The following is a 23,004-nucleotide window of genomic DNA, read 5'->3' on the forward strand; positions in this document are numbered from 1 at the left end:
TCTGAGAGGGTGACAGTGCCCCCAACCCTCCCCACCGGCAGCAGCAGCTGAGAGGGCCCTGAGGGGCTGGGGTCGAGCAGTGCCTCCCCTTGGGGCCGACAGGTCAAGGGCACCTGTGGGCAGGTCACGCACCTGGGGTACTCACCAATACTCCTCTGGGCCTCCCTGCTCATGATTTGGGGCCACCTTTCTTGCCAATGCCGATGTCTCTGCCTGACACCCCCCCCCCCACCCCGCTGCCTTGGTTTCTCCACCGAGGAGCTGCTTCCATTCCAGACCCGAGTGTGAATGCTGGCCCCTGCCAGGAACCTCCTCAGGCCGCTGCACAGCACATGGGGCTCCCCACTCCCCTCTAGCCGCTGAGACCCGCACCAGCACAGCAGGGACTATTCCCCTATGTCCCCCACTGACACCCACAGGCTCCCTCCCGAAGTCCCCAGGTGACCTCTGGCCTCACCTGGGCCATCACGAGAAACTTCACCACCAGCTTCCAAGCTCTTCTCCAGTGGCCAGCGTGGTCCCTTTCTGGCAGCCTAACAGCCCCCTGCCCAGGCCCTCGAGAGGATGCCACCCCCTGGGCTCCCACCACGTCTCCCAGCACCCCTTCCCACCCCCGCCACTGGCCAGCTCCCTGCTGCTGAGCCCCCAGGCGGGAGCTCCTTCGCTCTGCCCCTGCATTGGTGGGTGCCCAGGCTGCACCACCTTTAATCCTGCAGGGCTAGCGCCCCCCCCAGCCCCTTACCCCGGCACCCCTTGCAGGCCCTCCCCACCTCAGTCTCTACCTGCCAACTGCTCTTTCTTCCTGCTCCTTCTTTCCTGTGAGCTGTAAGCCCCTGAGGGCTTTACTGCCGCACCCTTGGTGCACAGCAGATAAGAGAGAGGCTCTGCGATGCTACAGCACAGAATCCCTTCTCTAGGAGCCCCACGGGGGCGTCCGGTGGAGCTGAGTGGCTGTGGCCTGGGACAGCTGCTCACCAGGGACGGCCAAGTGCACCACTAGGCCCGGGGGCGCGGTACAGGCCAGCCCTAGGCCGCACATACTTGCCGCCCCCTGCCCCGGCGCGGCATCTCAGCAGCTGCAGACACAGGCAGCTCTGGCAGCTCCCCGGCGGCAGGCTGGGGTCGGGAGAGAACAGCATCACCAACCACCAGGGCTGCCCTCAGCCCACAGGCACAGGAAGTCTGCACAGCCCTTAGCCCAAAGGATGCTCAGGTGTAGGAAAAGGGCACACGGGATTCCAGCTTTCTAGAAAATGTATTTATCTTTGAATGTACAAATGGAAAAAGAATAAATATTTTCACTGTTGTACCCTGCACAGCTTTGAGGGAACCCCCAGAAACCCATCTCATGTCACCGGCAGTGAACACAACGGGGCCATCTTTAAAAAGCTTGGGGAGAAAAGGCGAAGGTGCCAACGCCAGCGCCACGCCCTGCCGGGCCGCGCAGTGCCACAGGACCTGCCCCTTCCCCACCCGGTGCTGGGCGGGCAGAGGCTGGGGAGGGGCTCTCGAGTCCCAACGAGCAAGCACCTGTGGCCTGTGCTGGGGAGGGCAGCCGGTTCAAGGGTTGGGGGGGTGGGTCGCAGCTTGGGGCAGGTGCGGGTGCGGCCATGTCCCCACGGCTCTGAACCCCAGGCTCGGCGGAGCCCACACTGCGCTCTCTCTGGAGGGACGCTCCCACAGAGGCGGTGCAGGCCACATACAGTGTCTTTAAAGTGGCGAAAGCACGGCTATCTACGGTGACGGTGGCCTCTGGAGCTGGGGCACTTCAACAGGGGGGCCTGAACCGGTTTAGGCCCCCCCAGCTTTCTTGCTGCTGTGTGGCCACAGGGAGGACAGGTTTGAGGGTGACGGCGGCAGCGAAAGCCAGAGCTACAGAAGCAGCCAGCCGGGTGCTGGACGGAGAGCGATGGAGCCTCCTGCAGACAGCGCGCTGAGGACTCTTCTTCCTTCGCAAGCGGAGCAAACCTCCACAGACCCTGCCGTGGCATTTTCTCACCCTCCTGACATCTGAGGACAGGGGAGTCCCAACGCTCTGAGGCTACACCCCACATGTACCCACACTGGGTGGAGGTCAGGGCAGAATGCAGCAAGCTGCTTTGGTTGCTATGGCAGAGATGACAGATCATTCATCCAGACTTAGAGTTAGACCAGATGCAAAGGAAACGTCATGCCGTGTCGGGCCTCTGTGCCCACACCCCAAGGGTCCCTCACGTTCCACGCCTGGCTCAGGTAACACGGGATAAAAGGGCCCCAAGCTGACCCAGGAACACAATTCTCTCTGTCCTTCCTGCATCACTTGGGTCTTTTCTGCAGTGCATCCAGCTAAAAGCACAACTGAAGCCCCCAGGAGAAGGGGGTGGAATGGACACGGCACAACGCTGGGTGTGGGGGTGCTGGTGTCGTTCCCTGTGGGACCCCTTGGAGCTGCAACCCTGAGGGAGCTGCTGGGTCTGCTGATGCCAGGCCAAGATGGTGGCGCATGGGGGATGCAGGGGGATCGGGGACGTCAGGGGTATGTGGGTCTATCCTGTGCTGAGATGGGGGCAGGGGACCCCACGAGGGAAAGGGGCCGCCAGCTGCCCCTGCCGGTGCCCGCTCCTCAGTACGCGACCCTCCAGTGGGTGGGCTGCTCACAGGCCTTCTCCTGGTCGCCGCAAAACCTGTTGTATGTCGTCCTGGGGTCCAGGCCCAGAATCTCTCTCTCTTCGTGAATCCGGAAGGAAAACGTGGAGACCGACGTGCCGATAAAAAACCTGCAACAACACCAGGGCTACTGGAGCTGCACGGAACCACCACCACCCACCTGTCAGATGACATGCTGAGCCGGCCTCTGTGCCAGCCCCCCACTCAGCCCGTCCCCCCCAGATAACCACTCAGCCCCCCAACTCCCAGTCACTGCCTCCAGCCCTTCCCTCAACAGCCCCACAACTCCCAGAGAGGACCCAGGCGGGCCACCCCCTCGCTCAGACACCCTGACCACTGCTCTGTGTCTCCACCTGGGGCTTCGGCCCCATCCCCCACCACTCCAGGTGCCCCCAAAGGGGAGGGGTGCTTGGTGGAGAGACACCTCGCCCCTCCTGGGGTCTGGCCTGGCTGGGCCATAATGTGGGGTCCAGGGGCCACTTGCCCCCAACACCGAGTTGCCTCATCCACACAGCCACGTCATCACGATCCCCAAAACTGCACGCGCAGGACGTGCTGAAGACAACATCCTGCGTGCGGGAGGCACCCACAACACACAAAGGCTCAGTCTGGGACCCGAGACCTCCCCTGATTTGGACTCTGCTGGGGGCAGGAGGCTAAAGAACTCCAAGAAGCAAACCTCCAAGCCTGAGGGGAGAGCTCTGCCAGGTCCTCGTCACAAACCCAGAGGGCACGCCAGAGGCCCAGGGGTGAACTAGAGGTGGACAGAGCCCATCACACCTGCCCCACAGCACCTCAACGATCGGCCTGGACAACCAGCCCTTCCCCCGGCCCACTCGCACAGGGAAGGGGAGCCTCCCTCTCGGAGATGCCACGCAGAGCCACTACGATTGACACAGTGCCAGCACTCAACAGACAATAACCAGACACGCAAAGTGGCACAGACAGAGAAGCTAAGCACAGCTCAAGCGGGACACAGGCACCTTCCACTTGGGTAGAACACCAAGAGGGGATCTAAGAGTTGATGTCTTAAGTTTCGGGCAGTTCTTGGCCATTACCTCATCAGCTATTGTCTCTACCTGCAACTGTTTTCTCTTCCCGACATTTCAATTACAAATATGTGAGACCCCTGGACTGTGCTCCACTTCTCCTCTATCTGCTCCACTTTCCAATTTCCTTTTAATCTTTGTGCTTCAGTTCGGATATTTTTTATTTATCTGTCTGAGTTTACATCATCTCCAAAAAGCCTTCAATTTCAGATCCTGCATTAAGTATTTATATTAGGTCAATTTGATTCTTAATAGATCCTAATTCCCTAGTGAAATTCTTCATCTTTTCCACTTCTTTGGCAAATTCATCAGTACTATTTTACAGTCCTGATCTGCTAACTCTGATACTTGGGTCCTCAGATGTCTGCGTCTCTGACAGTCTTTTTCTCTTAACTGTCAGTCATGCTCCTGTCACTTAACATATCCAGGTGTTTTTACTGATTCTGGACACACAGTAAGTCTCTAGGCAAGCTGCTGGTCAGAGGAGCCTGTCACGCCACGAAAATCTATTTTCTTACACACTTTCAGTGTGTGAGCTTTCTGTAAGTACATTCCATGACAATGAAAATATCAATATAAAATGAGAAAGATGGTTTAATCCCTTGTAGGTCAAGAGGTGGCCAGAGGTATGCCTCCTGACTCACCAACTCCTTTAATATCTGATTTAGTGAAAAAAAATCTAAATCAAAGACAAAGAAACCTGAATAGTTAAAAAGCACATGAAGAGATGATCAAACTCATGGCAGAACTAGAAATGAAAATTAAAATGAGATAGCACTTTCCCCCAAAGCTGGCCATCCTGGAAAGTTGGGCAACACCCAATGTTGGCTTTGGGATGGGAAGTCAGGAAGGCTGGCTCACAGATGTCCTTGTGCCCGGAGCCCCATCTCTCAGCGTCCCGAGACTGAGTGACCACCCTCTGACCAGCTGCCCCTCTCCTGCCTGCGCACCCCAGAGCAGCACGCTCCCTGGTCCATAAAGAGATGTGCACAGAATGCTCACTGCAGCCTGGCGGGAGCAGTGACAGTTTCTGTCTCCAACAGTTCGCTTAAGTGGGGGTGTTGGGTGGAGTCACAGATGGAGCCCAGAGCCCAGTGGTGAAGGTCAGAGGTGCAGCCAGCGAGAGGCAGTGCCACAGACATTTAAGACGCGCACACGCAGCACTGGGGAGCATCTGAACATCCTGAAAACAGAGAAGTCATTTCCTGTGCTGTGTTTCCGTCTTACTCAGTGTTGGGACCTGACCCCAGCCCTGGTCTCCTGTGGCTGACGTGCAGGTCAAGTTTCGAGGAGCACACGCCCAGGTCCGGCTTGCACCGGGCCTCCTCTCCAGGTGAGCATCCCACGGAAATGATGGCACAAAAGGCCACAGGCGTCCAGACCCAGGACGCCCTGCCTACTGTTCAACGAGACATCGCCCCAAAGACGTACACCAGAGTGGACGGGTCAGGAGGGGTGGGGAAAATGGGCGTGGGAACTGGGGGTGAGGGAAAAAGACGGAAAGGAGGGTCTTCATGAAGCAATGACGGAAGCATGCCACAAAGCACCTCAGCCAGTGAGCACCAAAACACTAAAAGGAAAATGGGCATTGGCCCAGGAAACGCCGCGCTGAGTGTTAAAGGAGATGAGGTAAAAGGATGCCGCAAATGACGGGGTGGCGAGCTGAGGCGCACGCACGTGCCCGCCCACTCTGACTTCGAGGCACCCTCTGAGAAGCAACCCGATGCGGCTCGCAGAGCGCGGGCGACACCTGGCATGAGAGCAGATCCACTGGTCGATGATGGCTATGCCCCCGTCTTTGTAGAGCTCCAGCTCCTCCCAGGTCGGCTCAAATCGCACTATTTCAGGCAACAGTTTCTTCAGTTCTTCATATTCTGCAAAGTAGGGGGGGGCGCTTGTTGAACTGGGGTCCACCGCATGAACAAACACGATCTGCTCAACAGCAGACATGTCAGCCCGCTATGGCCCACCCGCCAGGAAACGGCTAAAAAGGTGAAAAGACAGTGACAACAACCAAGGTTCAGCTTTGTCCTACCAGGAACGGCAGGAGGTGAGGGTGCCTAGGCCCCCAGAACCAACCCGGGCTCGGAGAGGGACAACAGAAGGCGGAAGACAACCCTGTACCCTTGCGAACCGCGTCGGTGGCCACAAAGACCCTTGTGAGCTGGTGGGCCTCCATCAGGCTGCGGATCTTGCTGGCGGCCCCCTCCAGGCTAGGCACGTCCTCTCGATGGCCCCAGATGAAATCTCTTCTTCTCAGGTGAACAGCAAGATACGGACCGCCCAACGAAGAGCCCAGTGTGACCTGGCAGAGCACCAGGGCACACTCAGAGGAGGCCCAGCGTGACCCGGCAGAGCACCAGGGCATGCTCAGAGGAGGCCCAGTGTGGCCTGGTGGAGAGCACAGGGCACACTCAGAGGAGGCCCAGCGGAGAACACCAGGGCATGCTCAGGGCACGCTGAGAGAAGGACCAGTGTGGCCTGGTGGAGAGCACAGGGCACACTCAGGGCACGCTCAGAGAAGGCGCAGTGTGGCCTGGTGGAGAGCACAGGGCACGCTCAGAGGAGGCCCAGTATGGCCCAGTGGAGAGCACAGGGCACGCTCAGGGCACGCTGAGAGAAGGACCAGTGTGGCCTGGTGGAGAGCACAGGGCACACTCAGGGCACGCTCAGAGAAGGCCCAGTATGGCCTGGTGGAGAGCACAGGGCACACTCAGGGCACGCTCAGAGAAGGACCAGTGTGGCCTGGTGGAGAGCACAGGGCACACTCAGGGCACGCTCAGAGAAGGCGCAGTGTGGCCTGGTGGAGAGCACAGGGCACGCTCAGAGGAGGCCCAGTATGGCCCAGTGGAGAGCACAGGGCACGCTCAGGGCACGCTGAGAGAAAGACCAGTGTGGCCTGGTGGAGAGCACAGGGCACACTCAGGGCACGCTCAGAGAAGGCCCAGTGTGGCCTGGTGGAGAGCACAGGGCACGCTCAGAGGAGGCCCAGTGTGGCCCGGCAGACATCACCAGAGCACACTCAGGGCACGCTCAGAGGAAGCCCAGTGGCTCCCCCTGGGAGTCTCAGTGTCATTTGGAAAAAAAGGGACCGACTGGATAAACGAGAAAAAGTTTCTCCTAATGCCTGACTTTTTCCAGTAAAGATTATCCAAATGACCTAGAAATTATTGCTTGAAAAATGCCACTGGAAACAGCGTAAACATCCCATAAAAGAACAAACAGGTAAAGTGGTGCCTCCTTTCCACAAGAGTATGCTGCTAAAATAACAGACCATCAAGGGAACTATAATAACTACACTGGGAATGCTCAAAAATCATGTCAAAACGTTATCTGTTGAGAACACGTCACAGGAAAAACCAGCCTTTCAAGCAAAAAGGATGCAGCTAAGCCCACATAGCATTAATGGTTGCTTCCAGGTGGGTTGGGTGGGCTTTGCTTGTTTTCTTTAATGCTCATTTATTAGAGGGGAAGAAACAGTCAACATGGCTCCAATCACCCCCTTTTCCTTCTCCTTTTTTATGTGCAGTACACTACCTGAAACACAACCTTGCCCGGTTGCTAGAACACAAACTTCCCCATTTAAAAAAGAGAAAACCCCATTGAGCTTTTCCCTGACATAACGGAGACTGGGGGCCCCTAAGGGTCCGCAGAGGGCTGAGGATATGTGAGGGGGTCAAGGGGCCCCAAAGGGGTGCAAGAGGTGAGAGGGACCCACGGTGGTCCACAGGGCTGTGACAGGGTACGAGGGGTCCTGATGGGTGCAAAAGGGTCTGTGGGGGCGTGAGGGGGTTTGAGGGAGACTGATGGGCTACAAGGGGCCCAGAGGGGATCTGGTGGGGTACGATGGGGTACAAGGGGTCCCACAAGGGTATGAGAGTGTCTAAGAGGGCCCGAGGGGGTCTGTGGGGAAGCGATGGGGTCCGAAGGCTGAGAGGGGTTCCGAGTGGGTCTGAGGGCTCAGAGGGGTCTCCAGGGAGTCCGAGGAGCCACGCCGCCCACTGCCACACAGCCGGCCCCACGCAGGGGGCTCACACCTGTGAGGGCCTGAGTGGCGGCAATGTCACGTGCTGGCCACCTCACTCTGGCCCTCTAAGCGAAGGCGCGCCTGTGGCCTGGGCGAGGCCCCGTTCCCACCCTGATGGACACTGGTCTACCTTCATCTTGGTCCAGTCCTCCTGGAAGGGTATGCGGTCAGCTTCGTTGGTGGAGTTGAGGTGTCGGCTGCGGAACTCGTCTCCCACTGCCCGCAGGTGCCTGGCAAACACCATGCTGCGCCGTGTCTGCAGAGCACACAGGGCCCTGAGCCCCTACCCCACATGGCGGCTGCGGTGACCCGGGCTGGGTGGCAGCTCCCTCCTGGGGGCAGGATGCCCTCCCTGACCGCTGCCCTTCTGGGGTGGCCCACAGTGCCCCCTCACGGCCACTCACTGGAGAGCCTCAGGGAGACAGCGGGCAAGCCCCACTGGGAGGCCAGACTGGCCGAGGTACAAAACCAGTTCACTGAGTGGTCTAACAGACTCAGGGGCTCTCAGCTGTCCACATCAGACACCACAGGCTTGGGGACGAGGAAGGGCCAGCCCCACCATGCTGGCGAGCCTCGGCCACGGCCTGGGTGGAGGTACAGCCAGACGGGCCCTGGGAGGACAAGGTTGCCCTCAGAGGCCAGGGGCAGGGGCATAAAGATGCCGAGTGTGGGCAAGACTTCCACACTGACAAGGGTAAGAGCAGAAGGGGACATTCACTGAGCACGTGACAGTCAGGCCTGCTCCCGGGAGCTCCCAGTGCCAGGGACGCATCGAGAAGCAGGACATCTCTCGGGGTCTCCTGCCCAGGTGCCAGGCACCCCCCCCCCGCCCCACCTCACTGTCCTGGACAGGGTTCCACCCATCCCCAGGCTGGAGGGCAGGGTGACAGTCACCATGGCAGCCCTGTGACGCCACCAGCCCCTGCAGCAAATGACCGCCAGCAGCCTGCGCCTCGCCCTCCCTCACGTGCAAAGCACAGAGGTCCTACAGCGTAAAGTAAAATCCCACCTCCTGTTTCCCAGAACTCAGCCACCATAAAAAACAAGCCAAGAGCTTAACGCCATGGGAGGGGCTGGGCACCTCTAAGGCTGGCAAAACACACTGGCTGCTGGGACACCCGGGTGGTCTCAGCCACGGGCACCACGCCCGGCCCACTGCCCATGCACCGCCCTGCCCGCCCCAAACCATTCTGCGAGTGAGATGAGTGGTTCTGAACAAACTGTTTCCCCAGAGGGGGCCACCCCGAGAAACCATGGGGTTTGGGGAGCATGTCCGCCTCAAGGCCCCTGGAGGACCAGGGGTGGACAACCCAGGCTGCAGCGTTCCAAGCAGCAGCAGCCCGCAAGCATGCTGGGTGCACTCGGGGCCTGCTCCCCTCTGCGGCTGTGCCTTCCTAGGAACCGACAGCTGTTTACCAAGCATGCTGTCAGCATACCTTCAATACCCAATTTCTTCAGCACTAGGGTCCTGGGCAAGACGGGGGCTGCACAACCCACCCCTGGCACCCGAATGCCCTCCCTGGACGTCCTTCCAGAAGCACGGGGCAGAGGCTCCCGCGTGCTTCATGCCAGGCAGGCAGCCCTCTGGGCCTGCACCCCTTCCAGCCAGGCCGTGCCCTCAGCACACGCAGGTCCTGCTCTGGGGACCCCACGGCCCGGCCACCCCCCCCCCCCCCGTGACCCTCACAACACATAACCTTAAGTTCTCTTCATTAGATGTTTTTTGTTTTTGCCAAACTGAAACCACAGCACTAATAGTCTTGCTCAGGCAGTGGCTGAGCCCCTTTTTCCTCATCCCACACCTGCCTTATCTCCTGTGACCAGCAACTGCTCCATTCACGGGCAGCAGCCTCTCTGCCTGAGTCCACCGCAGTGCTGGCACACCCCCAGCCACAGCAGAAATCAAGCCCAGACTAAGGGCTCCTCGGAGGAGGCGTCCCCCATTTTAAAGCCAAGGACTGATCCGTGCTCTGACCTTCGCTTCTTAGAGGGGGTGAGGACGAGACATGCTCCTCAGGCGAGGAAAGGAGGGGGCCTGGGTCACCCAGAGGCAAGGTGCCCCAGAGACCGCTGCTGAAAGCATCAGCGGTCTAGCGGGTGCCTGAGCACTGTGTGGCAGAGCCCCCAGCCCCACGGTGCCTTGGAGTCCCATGCCGTCTTGTAGTCCCAGCCCCTAGGAGACCCCAACCCCTAGGAGACCCCAGCCCCACAGCATCCCCAGCCCCTCGGAGCCCCCAGCCCCCAGGCCAGAAGCCTGTTCCTGGAGCAAACAGGCACACATGTGCCGAGCACTGATAAGCAGAACTGATGTTAACCTGTGAGCGCCCAAGGCATGACTTCCAAGGCCCATAGGCTCTGAGTCAGCAAGGCTGGAAAAGACGTGCCGACTGCCTGTGACTTTAACTCTGTTTCAGTTAAACAAACGCAACGACAGGCCCCGACTCGGACGGGGCTCGCGAGGCAGCACTCACGTCCCAGTACTCCTTTCCCCCGTAGTGGTCGTGAAGCAGGTTCTCGGCTCTGTCCAGCATCACGGACCTGCATTTAAACAGCAGGAAGATGAGGTTACGGGAAGCTCTGAAGCCCCTGCTGGGGGGAGGACGGGCGAGCACGCAGGGCTGGTGAGGGAGGAGAGGCCTTCCTGGGCCACCTGGGGGGCAACTGACGGCAAAAAGCCCCAAGAGCAGCTCCTGGCCACCCCGCCACATTCCTGAGCCTTCCGATCTCCAACCCATCCGCAACACGTCTTACATCTCTCTCTTGCTCTGGGCACTGAACTGGGTTACACAAACGTGCTTCTGACTAACCACGAAAAAAATCCCTAAAAAAATAAAAGTTAAAAATGGGTAACCTGAAGCCTCCCTTCAGCATATTAGGGAACAGAAAGTGTGGGACGTGGGGCGGGCCTGGGAAGGCGCATCTGCATGGGGACCCGCCACCTGGCTCCCCAGTCACACAAGGCAGAACCAGAGTTCTGCTTCCACCTTTAAAACTCTCCCCACGAAAGCAGGACAGAGCACAGAACTCCCGGCATTTTTGCCCCCTTCCTGGCAGGACCGTCTGGAGGCACCAGGGAGGGGAGGGGGCGGGGAAGGGGAGGGAGGAGTGGGGAGGGGACGGGGAGGAGACAGGGCGGGGAGGGGACAGCCAGGCCAGCTCACTGCAGCATGAACCCTGGGCGGCACACAGCAACGTGAGCGGTGAAATCATGAGAGGAGACGTAAAAGAAGTTTTAAGACTGCTGGGATGGTAAAGGCAGGAATAAAAAAAGGCAGAATTCTTTTTAAGAGACTGATAAATCTTACTGCAAAAGTCAAAATTTCCACGGAGAAAAAAACACCAGCAAAAGATATAAATTGATACCTCATGAAAAAAAAATTTCAAAAAGGCTTTTAAACACGTTCTTACCCTTAACAAAGAAATACAGACTCGCAGATCAAAGAGCCCAAAGGTGAGAGGTGGAGGCTTCACACCTGCGGCCACACTGGGGCGCCTCCCACCGCCGGCCCTGGACAAGAGGGGCGGCTCTGCAGTGGTGAGCCCTGGGCGAGTGGACACCGGCTACTTGCTTGCTGCCCCTTCAGCCCAGCCTGCAGGGCGCCTGCTGTCTCCGCTGCACAAGCAGCAGCGTGCCCATATTCCTGGCGGGCCCCACATGCTGCCTCCCAATCCCCTGGAGAGGAACGGGGGTTCTTCTGGGTTGGGGCAGTCGCGAAGATCCCCAACACGAGGGGCTGAGGCGCGGGGGCGGGATCTGTTGAGTTACAATTAACAAGCCCACATGGCACGAGGCGCGCAGCCTCCTCTTCCAGCTCTCTTTGGAGGTCACACCACGTCCTTTCTGCCTCAGGACCCCACTCGGACCCCAGATGGCCTCTTCCCCCCAGGCTCCTCCCAGCTTCATCCCTGGTGTTGGGGACCTGGACAGCCCTGAAGTCAGGGGCTGTGCAGGACGTTCCCCTGGGGGGAGTGCCTGGTGCTTTACTCAGGGGTCAGTGGGGCTGAGGGGGTAGGGGGAGACCCTGAGACCACGCCCCTCCTCAGCTCACCATGCCAGGGTGCTGCTGGCCAGCCAACCCCCACTGAGGCCGCCCGCAGCGACAGGGTTCTCCTGGGAACCTTCTCTTCTCTCCTTTCCCCACTGTCCTCCTCAGAAGAAGCCGGGCTCAAGGAGCCCCTCCTTGAGGGCAGAGCTCACGCGGGCAGCTGAGAACGACCCCACCTTGCACACTGGCAGATTGACAGCAAAACCACTGGGCTGGAAGTTTCCTTGATGGGAAGACTTCTAATAATTCATTGCCTCCAGCAGTGTTTTCTTTTTCTAGTAATTTATTCATTTCCTGCATCTTTTCAAATGGTACGGAATTAGAACGTCATTCTGTCTTCTGTTTCCCATCTGCAGTACGTGTAGTTCTTTCCCGGTTTTCAGGCTAAATAGTGGTTACTTGTGTGTCACTTCCTCCTTCTGACTTGACGACTGTTAGAAGTTTTCTGGTTTTATTCACCTTTTTCAAAGAACACAACTTTTGTTGATCCTTTTTATTTCATTAATTTCTTCTATCTTCTTTTTTTTGTTTATTTTACTGTTCTCTAACTTCTTCCCATGAATGCTCGTTAATTCTCATACTTTCTTCATTTCAAAAGGACTGATTAAAGCTACACATTTTTCCCTAAGCACTGTTTCACTTGTAACCCACAAGTTTTAAAATGTCATTTTGTTATTGCTCATTCAAAATAATTTCTAACTTTCATTATATGTCCCATAGGTTATTTAGAAACGCAGTTTTTAGTATTCAACTTACGAGTATTTTCTAGTTATCTTTTTCACCATTGATTTCTAGCTTAATTCATTGTCTTCTGAGAAAACACGTTAAATAACTCAAATCCTGTGAAACATGTTGGGGCGTGCTTTAAGGACTAATATATTCTTAAAGGAGCATTCTGAACATATTCTGCAACTGTGGGGTGCAGTGTGCAGATACTGTGGGGTGTAGTATGTACTAACTGTGGGGTGCAGTATGCACTAATGTGGGGTGCAGTTGAGGTACAGTACACGGAAATGGTGGCAACTGGCGTGCAGTGTGTAGCAACTGCGGGATGCAGGACAGGTGAGCTGTGGGGTGCAGTACAGACTGGCTGTGGGGTGCAGTACAGACTAGCTGTGGGGCTGTACAGACCAGAAGTGAGGTACAGTACAGGTTAGCTGTGGGGTGCAGTACAGACCAGCTGTGGGCCTGTACAGACTAGCTGTGGGGTGCAGTACAGACTAGCTGTGGGGTGCAGTACAGACTAGCAGTGGGGTGCAGTACAGACTGGCTGTGGGGTGCAGTACAGACTGGCTGTGGGGCTGTACAGACTAGAAGTGAGGTACAGTACAGGTTAGCTGTGGGGTGCAGTACAGACTAGCTGTGGGGTGCAGTACAGACCAGCTGTGGGCCTGTACAGACTAGCTGTGGGGTGCAGTACAGACTAGCTGTGGGGTGCAGTACAGACTAGCAGTGGGGTGCAGTACAGACTGGCTGTGGGCTGCAGTGCAGACTGGCTGTGGGTGCAGTACAGGTTAGCTGTGGGGTGCAGTACAGACTAGCTGTGGGCTGCAGTGCAGACTGGCTGCGGGGTGCAGTATCCCTCACTTTCGTTAGTCATGGGGTCCCTGGCACCCTGTGCTCTCACTCAGTGAACTAAGAACTCTCCAGGTCTGATGAGGCGAGGTCAGCCCCACCCCCTAATCTGAGACCCAAGGGAGGCTGTGGGGCCCTAAGGACGGGGCCTGTGATGGCCCTGATCCATCCCAGGGCCCCAAGGCAGCTGGCACATTAGCCCCAACCACAGCAGCTGCTGAGCACTCAGTGGCAAGTCCTGAGGGCACCACCGGGATTTGAACCTATCTGCTGGCTGCTGCACCCGCTGTGACATGGCCCAGGCCCAGAAACAACATAGCCCCATGCCAGAATGGGCCACCAGCATGGCCGTGGCTAAGGCACTGACTTCCCAGGGCGGCCCACAAGAGCCCCCAGCCTCCCCTCGGCCTCCACTCACACTCAGAGGAGCGACAGGCTCCCGGTCCCATAGAGGAGGCCCCCAGGAGTGCTGCAGGCTCGGCAGGGTCTCTGCACAGTCAGGACCATGAGTGCATGGGGGCTCTCTGCCACACTGCAGCCTATGTGCAATCCTGCGCTCCCCTGGGGGGCCCCGGGCTGCTGCTCGGGGTCTGTGGGAGCCAAAGGAGTTCCTACCCCCAAGTCGCAGTCACAGAGTGGGAGACCCACATGCCATCCTGTGCCCGACGGAGGAGACAACACGGCACTGCCTGGGGTGGGGGGGGCATGCACTGCCCAACTGGAAACGAGGCTGCTGTTCCCAGGGGTGCAGGAGTGGGTGGGCAACTCCTGCGCAGTGAAGAGCACAGGCAGGGGAGGGGTCAAGGAGAACCCCCACCCTGACAGGCAAGAGTGCCCCAAAGAGAGGCCTGGTGTACCCCGTCCCTCCCCACGGACCTCTGTCACCCCATGGTCTCTTCCATCCCCCTGTGGACCTATTCCCAGGGACCTCCCTCCCCATGGAGCCGCCCCCCATGGCCTCTCCCCACCTCCCTCTTTGCACTCCCCCTCCAGGGTCCTCCCTCTCCATGGAGCCGCCCCCCATGGCCTCTCCCCACCTCCCTCTTTGCACCCCCCGTCCAGGAAGCTTCCTCCCCATGGAGCCGCCCCCCATGGCCTCTCCCCACCTCCCTCTTTGCACCCCCCGTCCAGGAAGCTTCCTCCCCATGGAGCCACCCCCCATGGCCTCTCCCCACCTCCCTCTTTGCACTCCCCCTCCAGGGTCCTCCCTCTCCATGGAGCCTTCCCCCATGGCCGTTCCCCACCTCCCTCTTTGCACTCTCCCTCCAGGGACCTCCCTCCCTGTGGACCTTCTTGCTTCCCCAACTGGTCTATGCACAGTAGATTGGCTGTGGACTTGGACGTGGACGCGGTGACCGGCTGTGATTCTGGGGTCCCCTTCAGAGTGGGGTGAGTGCATGTGGGGCTGTGCAGGGGGTGTGAGAAGAATTCGCCAAGGGGAGGTGAGAGTTGGTGCTGGTGCCCACCCAGCCCCTCTGCCCTCAAACTGTTCACGACCCCTCTCCTCTGGAGAGCACCGACACTGCCTCCCACACTGAGACCTCGAGTCAGGCCCCAGACTCCCCTAGGGAGGGAACCGCGGGTGCTGGGTGGCTCCAGGGCTGCCCCTCCAGTGCACAGATGTGCATAGCCATGCCCCTCCTTATACCAGGTACTAAACATCTTCCCAGTGGGCGCGCCCTGGCGTCAGTCCCAGACAGCTGCACGGAAGGCGCAATGAGCCTCCCCTCCCACTCCCGGACCTGACCGACCTATTTGCCTCGAGATCAAATCTGCCTCCACTCTAGTCTGTCCTTTCTCTCATCTCACTAGTGAACCAACGCAGGGAAATGCAGAGCAGCCCCCGCTGCCCGGAGCCCCAGCAAGCCAGGAGGGACGGCCGCTGAGATGCACCACTGCCCCAGAGCCCTGGCCGGGTCTGCTCCTGAGACCCCAACTTCATCACAAGATGGCCTTGTCAGACAACTCTGCGAGAGCTGGACCACAACAACCCTTTGAAAAGCCTGTCTGTTCCCTCAATGACCTCGTGCTTCCCCTTTCCTGCATGTGGAAACTGACCCCCCACCGGCCCGCGCTGGCCCACAGCCGAGAGGCCAGGAGTGACGGCACCAACTCGCTGACGCGACTCTGACCAGGGAGGGAGGGGTGTGATACTCTGGCCCCACATCATGCGTGCCCCACGGCAGCCCAGAGGACCATCCCGCTGCTGGGCGCTGTGCAGATGGGGTCCAGGGCCTCCTGCGGAGGGTCCAGCAGCACCTGCTTTAGAGCCCGACAGCCCCTCCTAGTACCTCCGGAGGGAAACCGAGGAGAGCAGGAGAGGTTGTCACCGCTCACCTGACACGTGCTGCGCTGCACTGAGAACGTGGCCCCCATTGCTGGCCCAAGACTGCCCTGCCAGTGTGGACGCTGCTCCCACCAGCCGGCCTGCCCCCTGGTGGCAGGCAGGGCAATGGCACGGCCCACGGGGCGCAAAGAGTCCCAGGCGCATGGGGCCGCGGCCTGCCCCTCCGGCAGGGTAAGCGAACTCCCAGCGCCAAGGCCTTGCCCGCCAGCCTCCTGGAAGTCAGCCCAGGTGATGCAGATCCGGGGGCCTCGATGGGCAGTCAGCCAGGCCCCGCAGATGCGTCTGGGGAGGTCAAGCGGGCAGGATCTCATTTCCAGGCACCGGGGCCGCCTGCCCCCAGTGGAAGTGCACACAGCCCCCACCCCACCCCCAAGGCTGGCCCACGTGCCCCAATGACCCACCACCCACCAGCCACCACGCGCCACTCCACTTTGCTCCACCTGCGCCTTCCCTGTTCCGGCCACCACCCCACAGCTCTGGGGACACCCGAAAGCCACATGGGCCAGTGAAGCATCAGGTACGACCCAGGGGGAGTGAGTGTGTAACCCTAAAGCTCCCTGGGACTCCCCACATCCCCACAGCAGAGAGCATTGCCCAGCCGGCCTCACCTCACCCTAACCGCTCCTCCCCGCAGAACAGCACACACCCGGGCTCCGTCCTCCCATGAGGGCTGCCCTCCGACCTCTCCTTCGTAGCCTTCCCAGGCCCTGCCCCTCCCAGACAGTCCCGTGCACACGCTCTGCGGGTATCCAACTCCCCAAGGGGCATCTGCACTGAGGAAGCACCAAACATTTCTTAAATCAAATAAAAATAAAATTAAAATAGCATAAAAAACTCCATTAAGGGGAGTGTGGAAAATGTTTTCCTATTACCTTGAAAACGTTTTACTTGAAGAACGAATCCTAACAACACAGTGTGGAACAAAAAACCGCTGCCCAGGAGACCAGCAGGCTCGTTCAGACACTCCTGTGCCTCAGAAACACTGTCCATCTGTCCTGAACCCCAGGCTCTGTTGGGGCGTCCTGCATGGACACACACGGCCTCCTCCTGAACCCCGTTCCCCAGCTGCAGACAGGAGAGCGTCACCCTCTCCAGGTGTACCTGGGCTTGGGGACATGTGTGCCACCTCAGGCAGAGGTCTGACGCCGGATGCAGAGTCGGATGCCCAAAGAAGGAGGGCGCCCGCACACCCACGGCAGCACCACCAGGGAGTAGCGCACGGCACTTACCGTGCTGACGTGTTCTTCAAAAGGATGGGCGCTATGATGGAGGCGGATCCTTGGACGGACAGACAGGAAACGTTTAATCCCCTTGTTTCTTCATAACCCCAAAACCATCCTCTGGAAACAAAAACCCACAGTACGTTCTATTAATTTGTTTTGTACAGCAATAGATAAGATCTAAATTCACACATACATATACACATGGTTCAATCTTTAGAAAACTTAGCTATTTCTCTTTAAAACTTAAGGATTATCATTTCAGGTAGCAATGTTCTTATGAAATACCAGAAAGTAAGTCATACATTTCAATTTGCTTTGATGAGACCACTGGAGCCTTTTTCATGAATTCTGGACAATAATCTTGACTGGGAAAATCAAGAAAACAGTCCAGAAGAAACCTAGCAGAAGTAACCCTTCACACTTTAACTTTCACGTGGTTTTGACAGAAACTGTCACTGGAAACACTGTGCTCTTCTATACAACGCCTCCCACACCCAGGCAGGAGCTGCCTGTCAGGTGTTCGGGCTGGGGCCCAACCAGGGCTCGGCACTGGGGGCTGCTGGCCAGATGGCCGCTCCATGGAGGGTCCTGGTGGCAAAGCCTGGATGGCTGCTTAGGTTTGGGATTGATGAGACTGCATTTCCATGACCACAGGGCCTCCATTTGTTCTGCATGGGGAATAAACAAAATCTAGATTCACAAATATGTGGCTCAGCCTTGAGAAAATAAATGCACTAAAAAGTGTGGCAAAAAGGTAAACCCCTCAATCGGGTCTCTCCCAAACAGCCTCAGCCTCCTCCCCTGAAACCGAGGATGAGCGCACTCACCTCGGGGAGCCAAGTGGCAGGAGAGCCGACGTGAGACTGAGAGCAGGCCTGGCCTGCAGAGGTGTGTGGGGAGACTCGCTGTTGCCAGGGCCACCCAACAGCCCTCACAGGGAGGCCAAGGGCAGGGCCGCAAGATGGACATGGATGGGGGTGGTCCCGTCTGCCAGCACCCATCGAGGACACAGGGTGGACGTGGCCAGAGAAGTTCTGTCTGCGAACCCCCAGGGGACATGGCCTGGGAAGTTCGTCTGCTGCCACACACGGGATCAGGGCAGACGTGGCCAGGGAAGTCCCACCTGCTGACCCTCAGGGCTTTACCTGTAATACTCGTGCTTGTCCTGGGAGTACAGGAGCTGGTCAATGCACGGCCTGTCATCAACCTTTTCTTCCCAGGCCCCATCCTTCCATCCTTCTGCATAACTTTGCAGGACATAAACCTGGTCGATAAAGGGGCCACCAGACTCTGAAAAAGACCGAGAAAATGTGGCAGGGTAAGGGTCAACAAGAGGCACGGGTCTGGACACCTACTGGGCGGCTGCTATTTCAGGAGACAGGTAGCTTCTATGAATTTACTCCTTGCCACCTTATTCCCAAGAAGGGCTGGAAGAAGCTTATGAAAGCAGAGACAGGAGAGGCTCACAGTCACCAGGGCTCAGGGTCCCCAAGGGGGCGAGTGGTACTGCCTGGGGGTGGGGGGATACCGAGAACTCGTTAAGGACTCCAGTTGCCTCCTCTCGGGGGTATACCCATCACTTCCCTGACTTCTTATGGCTGCAGGCACCCAGCTCAGACCCCTTCTCTATTTTCCTAGTACCCTCATTTTACTCGGGCCTACCCAGTCCTCCCAATGCCCCAAGACTCCACAGGCTCGATTCTGTTGAGAGCACTGGCCCCTTGAGTACATCCCTTCCAGACCTTGTCATTCCACAGTGCTGCCCCCAGGCTGGCCACTCCCCTCCCTGGCACTAGCACTCAAGCTGCTGCCTTCTCAGGAGACCTTCTCCGCACAGACCAGCTGACATGTGCCCTCACCTCCAGCATTCCACACCCCCCGCCCCTGCTCCAGCACTCTCTGGCCTCTGGCCTCACCTAGAGCCTGCCCCTTCCCGTGCTCTGCTCCTCCAACACTCCACACAATCCCTTCCCGTTTAAATTTTCCTCTCAGCACTCTGCATCACCTCAACACTGCACAACAGCTCACTTGCTTCCTCATTTATCTCTCTCTCCTTCTGGGACACATGAGCTCCAGGAGCAGATGGGAGATGCTCCAGGGCCTGCCACCGGCCCACTCCCACAGCAGTGCGGGCCGTGTATGAGGTGCTCAGGCAGAAAAACAACCCAGCAGCCAGAGAGCCTAGAGGAGGTAGGAGTCGTTCTCTTTTTCACATCCCCGCACACCTAGGGGCTCAGGCCTGCGTTGCTGAGTGGCTCCGAGGCCAGTGCAGGCATCTCCCCTACACGGAGGCCAAGGTGAGACTGAGATTTCACTGAGATACTGCATTACTCACCCTCCAGGTGCAGGGCCCTCTGGGGGGGGGGCCTCTCCCAGGAACGCCGAGGGTAGAACCCCCTCCCCTTCCCCTTCCCAGGCAGGGAGCCGAGCTTAACCAAGACCCAGGCATCTGTGGCCTCCCAGTGCAAAGCACTGGGTCTCCCTGGGCCTGCTCCACCTCGAGAACTGCGGGAAACAGAGACCTCACCTGCACATTCTCGTGCTCAGACAGCTGCCAGTCTCTAAGGTATAGGTCAAGAAGCTGCAGGCCCAGACCCTGCTTCTCAGCCCTGACAGGGTGCCCGGCCCTGAAGGGGGTAAAGGGAGCTCCAGTAACTCGACTCCCTACACATCAGGCTAAGGACACCCTCAAACACACTGCTCATTTCCAAGGGCTCAGAGATAAAAGTCAAAGTGAGTTGGGAAAGGAGGGTGCATGCCAAGAAAGCGTTCACAAGTTTCAGATTTTGCTTCTTCAAAGCAAAAGAAAAGATTAGAAGATACTCCCTCGGTTGTCCCATGCTCACACACTCACACGGAGGTTTACTCTGACACAAAAGCATTTTGCAGTGACAAGACCTCAGGTGCCTCGAGAGTGGTGCTGAGAAATGACAACCAGCAGGGAGGAGCTATGTTCCTTCACCAGGAGTAGCGAAATCTAACCTTCCAGGTGGTCTTTGTAAGAATTCAGTGAATATTACAAAGTATCAGCCTCTTAGAAACTTTAACTTGTTCTTTAAGGCCTCATATGCAGCTGGAAAAAAAGTCCCTTATTTTTTGGTTCCTCTTCTAAACAAAGCAACAATGAGCTCTACGGACCTTTGTTCAAAGATACCATAACAGCTCTCTTATAAAATAAAATGGAATAATTAGACAGAATTCAATTTAAAAAGTGTGTATTTACAAGTCTTTGTCAGCACTCTTGCGGAACAAATCACGTGTGGTTTGGGAATGTAAAGAGGGAGCCCAGTCTTCCTTATCGCAGCTCTAAGAGGCTCTAACTGCTCTGAACCCAAGGACCAGGCTGCTATGCTTTTCAGAGGGAGCGGGGCACACAGCTCCCAAACCTCAGATCTATCTCCCTAGAAAAATTACGGAAAAATCACTGGTAGGTGTGGGAGACACAGGCAGGGCTTCTGAGCAGAGTAAACACTACAACCAAGCTAGAGAAAGGAGCGACCCGGTCAGGGACTCTACGTGTCAGGGGACAGGACTGCCTGGCCCCACCCAAGGTGCCACGGCCTGCAGAGCTGTGCCATGCCTCACCTGCAATGAACTGCTCATACTCAATGACGGGGATGTTTTTGTTGAGACTCGGAAGATCAAAGAATTCCGACCAGGGGATTCGGACCTGATGGATGTCAGGACTCTGCCAGTGATAGAGGCGGCCCCAGGGGGGCAGCACCAGCACCCACTCTTCAGTCTTCAGCAGCGTCTTCAGTAGAGATGCGACGCGGATGTAGACATCCCTTCGGAGGTTGAAGCCTTCGGGGGGGTTGACGTCGTACAGAAGGTACCTGAGCAGGGAAGAGTGAGCCAAGCCCTCTCCAGACATCTTAGCATCCCACGACCAATGATTAAAAACCAGGACAAACAGAACCTCGGCGGACTCACACCTTAAAATCAACTGGTCCAAGCCAGTTCTCCAATGATTCTCAAACCCTGTGGTCCAAAGATTCCCCTACATTCTGTAGTGTTTTGACTAATGTCCCTACCAATTCACATCCACCCAGAACCTCAGAATGTGACTTATCTGGAATAAGGGTCTTTGCAAATGTAACAAGTTGGAATCTCAAAAGGAAACTATCTTGCATTTAGGCCCACCCTAAATCCAATGACTGGTGTTGACACAAGAGAAGAGACTGAGAGATGTAGGGCAAAGGCCATGAGGGACCAAAGCAGAGGGCAAGGATGCAGCTGCAGCCAAGGTAGGCCAAAGACCCCTAGCAGCTACCAGAAGCAGGAGAGGAACACAGAACAAACTCCCCTCGAGCCTCCAGAAGGAGCCAACCCTACTGACACCCTGAGGGTGGATTTCTGGCCTCCAAATCGAGGAAGAGTAAGTTTTTGTTGTCCTAAGCCATGAAGTTTGTTGTAATTTGCCACAGGAAACGAATACATCCTCTTAACAATTATTGAGGACCCCCAAAAGGCTTGTGTTTCTGTGGGTTAAAGCTATCAATAGTTCTGCATTTTTAATTAAAATGGGAACTTTAAAAAATATTTATTTAAAAATGACAATAAACCCATTCCAGGTTAACACTTTTATGAAAAGTAACTGAAGCTTTCATATAATTAGCGAGAAGAGCAGTAGTGGTTTTCACTTTTGTAAAGCTCTTTAAGTTTTAGAGATTCTCAATTCCCTTATCTGCTTCTGCATTCAATCTGTCAGGCTGTCACAGGTCAGCCAGCCTCCACGGGGCCCTCGTGAGAAAATGAGAGTGAGAAAGGCCAACGGTTTCTGTTATTACCGGAGGGAACTGGGTCGAAGCAATGTTCTCTGTAAAGCAGCCGGGAGGGATCTGCCAACTTCTGTTAAACAGAAGATGCGATCCTCACCGCCCCTCCTCTGTGCAAGTTTCCTTTCACAGACTTGCTTCTTAGGTACAGAGGGCCCTATGCTGTGATCCCCCAAGACTGCCAACAACTGGAGAATGGGCCCACCTCTCTATCACCTGCACAGCCCGGGCCCCCAGGCCGGCTCTGCTTTTATCAGGTTCTCCATGATTGTCCAACGGCCCTGAAGACTGTTTTTTAATCCCTAAGACTTATCTACAGAACCTTCAACCTCTGGACAGAAACAGAACAGTCCCTGGCAAATAAATACGGCTGGCTCTCTTAAGAATCATCCCAGCCATACACTGGATTCTGGGTCTCCTCGAACCCAGGCCAGGGAACCTCAAAATCTATGGCGGGGTGGGGGGCCCTCCAAGACCTGCGCCTTAAGGCTGGACCAGAGCAAGCGCCAGTGGTCCTTCCTGCTGGGTCCAGTGCCCCGAGGGTGGGGGTGGGATGGGGCGACCCTGCCTCGGGACAGCGGGCCCAGGAGCGCCCGGGGGACTTCAGAGGATGCAGGGCCCCGGGCTCGCCCCGCCCACTGCCACCTCAGCCCGGCCTCCGCCCCTCCGCGCCCTGGTCCTCCCAGCCCCTGCCCCGCCCACGCCGGCCTCAGCCCCTAGCATCGCCGTCGGCGCGGAGGGCGCGCTTACCGTCTGCGGGACGCCACTCCCGACAGGATGTCGGCCGCCGACTGGCCGGGCCAGAACTCCCCGCCCGAGGCCGAGGCCGAGACCGGCGGCCAGGACACGGCCCCCAGCAGTAGGAAAACGACGCCGAGCGCCGCCATGGCCCTGGCGGCCACGCATTTCCGGCGCCCGCGACCCGGAAGTGCGTCACCGCCCCCTCGCCGCGCGTCCCCGGCGCCACGGCAACGCCACGAGCCCGGCCCCGCGCATGCGCCCTGCGCCCCCCCCACCCCCGCGGCCGGGCGGCAGGTGGTCCCGCGCGGTGCAGGGGTCTCGGGGCTGCGGGCCCGTGGCGGTGGGGGGGGGTCCACGCGGCACGCGGAGGGGCTGGACAGCCTGTGTCCCGCGGCAGCCTCGGGCCCTCGGCTTGGCCGCTGGCTGGCCCCGCGGAGGGCTGGGTGGGAGTGGCGGGCGTCGGCCGGCCGTGCGTCCCTCCCGAGCAGGCCCGTCCCGCGGCGAGCCCCGGCCCTGGGTCTCGTGCACCCCGAGGAGCGCGGCGCTGCGGAGGCGCGGGGCGCGGAGCGGAG

At 57.8% G+C, this 23,004-nt stretch overlaps 1 protein-coding gene across 1 annotated transcript; it reads right to left on the minus strand.

The window, feature by feature from the left end:
* Positions 1-1,236: 1,236 nt before the first annotated feature.
* POFUT2 (protein O-fucosyltransferase 2) lies at positions 1,237-22,603 on the minus strand. The gene is made up of 9 exons (XM_077119168.1): positions 22,442-22,603; positions 20,499-20,749; positions 18,059-18,203; positions 16,920-17,030; positions 10,194-10,260; positions 7,853-7,978; positions 5,820-6,000; positions 5,446-5,569; positions 1,237-2,756 (listed from the first exon to the last, which is right to left on the minus strand). Exons 1-9 carry the CDS (start codon positions 22,576-22,578, stop codon positions 2,603-2,605), a joined length of 1,296 nt encoding a protein of 431 aa, XP_076975283.1. The 5' UTR covers positions 22,579-22,603; the 3' UTR covers positions 1,237-2,602.
* Positions 22,604-23,004: the final 401 nt, after the last annotated feature.

The sequence above is a fragment of the Tamandua tetradactyla genome, chromosome 10 (genome assembly GCF_023851605.1).
Source record: "Tamandua tetradactyla isolate mTamTet1 chromosome 10, mTamTet1.pri, whole genome shotgun sequence".
NCBI classification, from domain to species: Eukaryota; Metazoa; Chordata; class Mammalia; order Pilosa; family Myrmecophagidae; genus Tamandua; species Tamandua tetradactyla.

Bases quoted from the DNA above. Each gene is read 5' to 3' on its own strand.
- POFUT2 (XM_077119168.1), bottom strand. From the start codon at position 22,578: ATGGCGGCGCTCGGCGTCGTTTTCCTACTGCTGGGGGCCGTGTCCTGG. The intron at 20,750-22,441 runs GTAAGCGCGCCC...TTCCCTGCTCAG, and splicing joins GGAGTGGCGTCCCGCAGACG to GTACCTTCTGTACGACGTCA. The intron at 17,031-18,058 runs GTAAAGCCCTGA...TTTTGTTTCCAG, and splicing joins GACAAGCACGAGTATTACAG to AGGATGGTTTTGGGGTTATG.